We start from the raw sequence: 7,252 nt of genomic DNA on the forward strand, positions 1-7,252 counted from the left end.
TTGATCCAAATCAGTCAGGTTTCAAGACTAGTCATTCAACTGAGACTGCTCTTCTCTGTATCACGGAGGCGCTCCGCACTGCTAAAGCTAACTCTCTCTCCTCTGCTCTCATCCTTCTAGACCTATCGGCTGCCTTCGATACTGTGAACCATCAGATCCTCCTCTCCACCCTCTCCGAGTTGGGCATCTCCGGCGCGGCCCACGCTTGGATTGCGTCCTACCTGACAGGTCACTCCTACCAGGTGGCGTGGCGAGAATCTGTCTCCTCACCACGTGCTCTCACCACTGGTGTCCCCCAGGGCTCTGTTCTAGGCCCTCTCCTATTCTCGCTATACACCAAGTCACTTGGCTCTGTCATAACCTCACATGGTCTCTCCTATCATTGCTATGCAGACGACACACAATTAATCTTCTCCTTTCCCCCTTCTGATGACCAGGTGGCGAATCGCATCTCTGCATGTCTGGCAGACATCAGTGTGGATGACGGATCACCACCTCAAGCTGAACCTCGGCAAGACGGAGCTGCTCTTCCTCCCGGGGAAGGACTGCCCGTTCCATGATCTCGCCATCACGGTTGACAACTCCATTGTGTCCTCCTCCCAGAGCGCTAAGAACCTTGGCGTGATCCTGGACAACACCCTGTCGTTCTCAAATAACATCAAGGCGGTGGCCCGTTCCTGTAGGTTCATGCTCTACAACATCCGCAGAGTACGACCCTGCCTCACACAGGAAGCGGCGCAGGTCCTAATCCAGGCACTTGTCATCTCCCGTCTGTATTACTGCAACTCGCTGTTGGCTGGGCTCCCTGCCTGTGCCATTAAACCCCTACAACTCATCCAGAACGCCGCAGCCCGTCTGGTGTTCAACCTTCCCAAGTTCTCTCACGTCACCCCGCTCCTCCGCTCTCTCCACTGGCTTCCAGTTGAAGCTCGCATCCGCTACAAGACCATGGTGCTTGCCTACGGAGCTGTGAGGGGAACGGCACCTCAGTACCTCCAGGCTCTGATCAGGCCCTACACCCAAACAAGGGCACTGCGTTCATCCACCTCTGGCCTGCTCGCCTCCATAACACTGAGGAAGTACAGTTCCCGCTCAGCCCAGTCAAAACTGTTCGCTGCTCTGGCCCCCCAATGGTGGAACAAACTCCCTCACGACGCCAGGACAGCGGAGTCAATCACCACCTTCCGGAGACACCTGAAACCCCACCTCTTTAAGGAATACCTAGGATAGGATAAAGTAATCCTTCTCACCCCTCCCCCTTAAAAGATTTAGATGCACTATTGTAAAGTGGCTGTTCCACTGGATGTCATAAGGTGAATGCACCCATTTGTAAGTCGCTCTGGATAAGAGCGTCTGCTAAATGACTTAAATGCAATGTAAATGTAAGTCCTTTTTAGTATCACTCTCCATCTCACTCTACCAATACTAGGATATTTCTGGTAGTGGAGCGTTGTCACGATACCAGTATCGCGATACTAGGATACCTGATTTTCCATGTATTCTTCCCAATCTCTGAAAGCCAGATACAGTCAAATAGAGGAAAACAAGTCACTCAAGATGGCGCCGACAGAGATGGTCACCTCGCTTCGAGTCCTTAGGAAACTATGCAGTATTTAGTTTATATATTATTTTGTACATTGTTACCCCAGGAAGGCAGTCATCAATGACCTCTTATTACATACAGCCGGGAAGAACTATACGTCAACTTATCAACATTACGACCAGGAATACGACTTTCCCGAAGCGGATCCTCTGTTTGGACCACCACCCAGAACAATGGATCTAATCCCAAAAGCCGACCCAAAACAACAGCGCCACAGAAGGGACAGACGGAGCGGCCTCCTGGTCAGGATCCGTAGACGTGCACATCGCCCACAGCTCCCGAGTATACTACTCGCCAATGTCCAGTCTCTTAACAACAAGGTAGACGAAATTCGAGCAAGGATTGCCTTCCAGAGAGACATCAGAGATTGTAACATTCTCTGTTTCATGGAAACATCGGTGGCGAGACATGGTAGTGATGACACCATAGGCTTTGTTGATCTCTGCACCAGACAGGATGCTCTTGCCAACATACTTGGGGTCCAACATGTACGCTGCTGCGTGTAAAGGCTTCAGGCAGAAGTCTTCACACATTTTGATGTATTTCAGAACTGCAGTTTCCTCTGCTTGGAGCAACAGTGAAGTGGGCAGGGCAGTACACACTTCTTCCCTTACATCTGCAAGCATCAGAACATCAGACAGGATGGCACTGTCTCCCTCAATCGTGCAATGGCTACTGCTATAGGTTTCTGGTGTTTCAGGCTGCTTTACCACCCTCTCCCAAAATACATCATCCAGGAGGATCCTCTTGATGGAGCTGTCCATATCGGCAGACTGTGATATAGCCATTTCTTGGAGAGACTCCTTCCCCTCCAGGAGACTGTCAAACATGATGACAACACCACCCCAACGGGTATTGCTGGATATCTTCAATGTGGTGCGCTTATTCTTCTCACTTTGCTTGGTGAGGTAGATTGCTGTTATAACTTGATGACCCTTCACATACCTAACCATTTCCTTGGCTCTTTTGTAGAGTGCATCCATTGTTTTCAGTGCCATGATGTCCTTGAGGAGCAGATTCAATGCATGAGCAGCACAGATGTGAGGGTAGGACTCCTCTACTTTAGACCAAGCAGCCTTCATGTCCGCAGCATTGTCTGTCACCAGTGCAAATACCTTCTGTGGTCCAAGGTCATTGATGACTACCTGCAGGTCATCTGCAATGTAGAGACCGTTGTGTCTGTTGTCCCTTGTGTCTGTGCTCTTGTAGAGTACAGGTTGAGGGGTGGAGATGACGTAGTTAATTATTCCTTGCCCACGAACATTCGACCACCCATCAGAGATGATTGCAATACAGTCCGCTTTCTCTACAATTTGCTTGACCTTCACTTGAACTCTGTTGAACTCTGCATCCAGCAAATGAGTAGATAAAGCATGTCTGGTTGGAGGGGTGTATGCTGGGCGAAGAACATTCAGAAATCTCTTCCAATACACATTTCCTGTAAACATCAGAGGTGAAGCATTTGCATACACAGCTTGAGTAAGACATTCATCAGCATTTCTCTGACTACGTTCCTCCATTGAGTCAAAAACACTTCTGATTCCAGGAGGACCATGAGCTGTTGCTATCGATAAGGTGTCTGATTCATCATTTCAACCTCAAATAGAAGTAGAGGGACTTTTGTCAGAGGTTGCTTCTTGTGTGCGCTGAGAGAACTTTAAGCACTTCTGCATCTTTGTTGCATTCTTCACATATGATTTGGCACAGTATATGCACATTTACACAGCTTTAATGGAAACAGGTGAATTAACACTCCTGAGTTAGGAGGCTCAAGCAAGCTAAACCCCACATGGTAGCAAAAACTAACTAGCAGAAATTGTTAACAAGTTAGAAATGTTTTAAACACTTTGCTGTAGGCTACCATTTAGTAGTTAACAAAAAGTTGTTTGTCATATAAAATATATTCACCCAACCCAGTATTGTAATCAAAACTCACCAGAAAGCATGTAGTCCTTGGCTCAGACAGTGTAGTAGTGTGGGCTCAATAGCATCTCATTAGTGTGCAAGATCTTGAGAATCAGCTGTACATGTGATGGAAGAATGCACTGTGCATGCAGAGGGTTGCATTGAATTCCATTGAATTGGGGATAGTTTAACCAAAATATGCCACAAGACCTAGAATTGACGTGTGTATCCCACAAAAAATGTTCACTGTTATAAGCTAACTTTTTTGATGATTTAAGGAAAATTCCCAAAATTCCCAGGCTCAACTTCCCATGGAAAATCTCAAGAAAAATTCTGGAAATTTCCCAGAAAGTTTCAGACCCTTTGCAAACCTAATCCTGAAGCTGCATTTATTGTAGCTGGGGATTTTATACAAATCAAATTTGAGATCAAGGCTACCTAAATTCTATCAGCATATTGATTGCACTACGCGCAGGGGTAATACACTCGATCACTGCTACTCTAACTTCAGCGATGCAGACAAAGCCCTCCCCCGCCCTCCCTTTCTTCCTTCAGTAAATCCAACCACGACGCCATCTTTCTCCTACCGTTTTATAGGAAGAAACTCAAACAGGATGTACCAGTGACTAGAACCATTCAACACAGGTCTGACCAATTGGAAGCCACGCTTCAGGACTGTTTTGATTACGCGGACTGGGATATGTTCCGGTCAGCCTCAGAGAACAACATCGATCTATACGCTGACTCTGTGAGTGAGTTTATAAAGAAGTGCATTGGAGATGTTGTACCCACTGTGACTATTAAAACCTACCCTAACCAGAAACTGTGGATGGATGGCGGCATTGTCGCAAAAATGAACTTGCGAACCATCGCATTTAACCATGGAAAGGGGTGTGGGAATATGGCTGAATATAAACCGTGTGGTTATTCCCTCCGCAAGGAAATCAAACAAGCGAAATGCTGGAACAGGAACAAAGTGGAATCACAATTCAATGGCTCAGACACAAGACACATATGGCAGGGTCTACAGGAAATCATGGAATACAAAAAGAAAACCAGCCACGAAACGGACACCAACGTCTATCTTCCAGACAAACTAAACACCTTCTTTTCCCGCTTTGAGGATAATATAGTGCCACCATCACATCCCGCTAACAAGGACTGCGCCCCCCTTCCTTCTCCGTGGCTGACGTGAGTAAAACATTTAAACGTGTTAACCCTCGCAAGGCTGCTGGCCCAGACGGCATTCCAAGCTGCGTCCTCAGAGCATGCGCAGACCAGCTGGCTGGTGTTTACACTCACTCACTTCTGTCATCATGAAGTGCTTTGAGAGACTAGTCAAGGATCATATCACCTCCACCTTACCGGCCACACTAGACCCACTTCAGTTTGCATACCACCCCAACAGGTCCACAGACGATGCAATTGCCATCACACTGCCCTATCCCATCTGGACAAGAGGAATACCTATGTAAGAATGCTGTTCATTGACTACAGCTCAGCATTCAACACCATAGTACCCTCCAAGGTCATCATCCAAGCTTGAGGCCCTGGGTCTCAACCCTTCCCTGTGCAATTGGGTCCTGGACTTTCTGACGTATGGTAAAGGTAGGAAACAACATCTCCACTTCACTCATCCTCAACACTGGGGCCCCATAAGGGTGCGTGCTCAGCCCCTTCCTGTACTCCATCTTCACCCACAACTGTGTGGCCATGCACGCCTCCAACTCAATCATTAAGTTTGCAGACGACACAACAGTAGTGGGCTTGATTACCAACAATGACTAGACAGCCTACAGGGAGGAGGGGAGGACACTGAGTGTGGTGTCAGGAAAACAACCTTTCACTCAATGTCAACAAAACAAAGGAGATTATCGTGGACTTCAGGAAACAGCAGAGGAAGCACCTCCCTATCCACATCGAAGGGACAGCAGTGGAGAAGGTGGAAAGTTAAGTTCCTGGGCGTACACATCACAGACCAACTGAAATGGTCCACCCACACAAGACAGTTTGGTGAAGAAGGATCAACAGCGCCTCTTCAACCTCAGGAGGCTGAAGAAATTTGGCTTGTCACCCAAAACCCTGACAAACCTTTACAGATGCACAATTGAGAGCATCCTGTCGGGCTGTATCACAGCCTGGTACGGCAACTGCACCGCCCTCAACCGCAAGACTCTCCAGAGGGTGGTGCGGTCTGCACAACGCATTACCGGGGGCAAACTACCTGCCCTCCATGACACATACAGCACCCGATGTCACAGGAAGGCCAAAAAGATCATCAAGGACAACATCCACCCGAGCCACTGCTTGTTCACACTGCTACCATCCAGAAGGCGAGGTCAGTACAAGTGCATCAAAACTGGGACAGAGAGACTGAAAAACAGCTTCCATCTCAAGGCCATCAGACTGCTAAACAGCAATCACTAACTCAGAGAGGCTGCTGCCTACACTGAGACCCAATCACTGGATCACTAGTCACTTTAAACAATGGCACTTTAATAATGTTTACATATCTTACATTACTCATATCATATGTATATACTGTATTTTCTGCCATCTATTGCACCTTGCCTATGCGGCTCGGCCATCGCTCATCCATATATTTATATGTACATGTTCTCATTCACCCCTTTAGATGTGTGTATTAGGTAGTTGTTGGGGAATTGATTAATTATTTGTTAGATATTGCTGCACGGTCGGAACTAGAAGCACAAGCATTTCGCTACACTTGCATTAACATCTACACTCGCATTAAAATTTGATTGGATCTTTCACCATTCCAGGTAGGCCTATTTAAGTGCTATATCGGTGCTTTACCATTGGTGTATTCTGTGCATTCAGATTCACTTTTACTCCAAGGAAGGTTAGGTTGAGGGAGTGATGTATTTTCACTGTATCAAGAATAGGACCCAAAATACCCATTGACAAACAGACAGAGATGCGTAGTCCTACCATGCTTCCCTCTGGAGATGTCTACGTACTGGCAGAGCCTGGGGTGGGAAATGGTCTTGAGCAGCTGGAAGCGGCCTAGGATCTTGATGGAGTTGGGGGTGAGGGGGAGGCCGTTGCTCCCGCACACATCGTGGGGGAGAGCCGAGGCAAAGAAGGTGAAGGCCCCTAGCTGGGCGTCTCTCAGTGGCCTCATGACTGCTCACTGCTCCAGTGTCCACTTCAGACAGTTGACAGCTCCACCAACCCACACACCCTATGGAAAACACAGAGACATTAGAGGCAGTGAAACAAATGATGAACAGTTTGTTCATGTTTACAAACACTCATTTTAATTTGAAACTATATCTAAACACAACAGGTGCAATGTAGCTAAAATACAAGTTATATCACAGCTTTTAAACGCAGAAATAATTTCAGATAACACAAAAGAATGGTTACCACACAATTTCATATCCACTTCATTTACTTTGTCATCTTGTACAAGCATTACCTAATAGTGTATTTAGGGAGGCATATAACCGGTTTGTATACAGTAGAAGTGGATACAGGCAGCTAACTAAATCGAAAACTAGCGTCAGTGCTGCAGTTAGCTTGTACAATAAGGGACGCAGTATGCTGAAATCTTTGAATGAATAAAACTGCAACGACTTTTCGAAATTTGAATGAACACTTACGTTTAGTGAACGTCTGTCCTCATATCCCAAAAATTCTGACCGTAGATTTTATTTGTATTTTATTTTGCATAATCTTCTCTTTCACGGGATGTTATGAGCAGCTGAGAGATAACGTGAC

The 7,252-nt window shown here is 46.6% G+C and overlaps 1 protein-coding gene across 1 annotated transcript in view; it reads right to left on the bottom strand.

Annotated features, from left to right (window-relative positions):
- The window catches only part of tbck (TBC1 domain containing kinase), a 63,303-nt gene extending 56,068 nt beyond the window's left edge, over positions 1 to 7,235 (bottom strand). Inside the window, exons 1-2 of the mRNA XM_065003785.1 lie at positions 7,135 to 7,235; positions 6,461 to 6,713 (exon numbers count right to left, since the gene is read on the bottom strand). Of these exons, the coding sequence (XP_064859857.1) occupies positions 6,461 to 6,653 (193 nt within the window). The 5' untranslated portion in view covers positions 6,654 to 6,713; positions 7,135 to 7,235. The remainder of the gene's footprint in view (positions 1 to 6,460; positions 6,714 to 7,134) is intronic.
- Between the last annotated feature and the right edge of the window lie 17 nt (positions 7,236 to 7,252).

Source organism: Oncorhynchus nerka, linkage group LG18 (genome assembly GCF_034236695.1).
Source record: "Oncorhynchus nerka isolate Pitt River linkage group LG18, Oner_Uvic_2.0, whole genome shotgun sequence".
In the NCBI taxonomy this organism is placed as follows: domain Eukaryota; kingdom Metazoa; phylum Chordata; class Actinopteri; order Salmoniformes; family Salmonidae; genus Oncorhynchus; species Oncorhynchus nerka.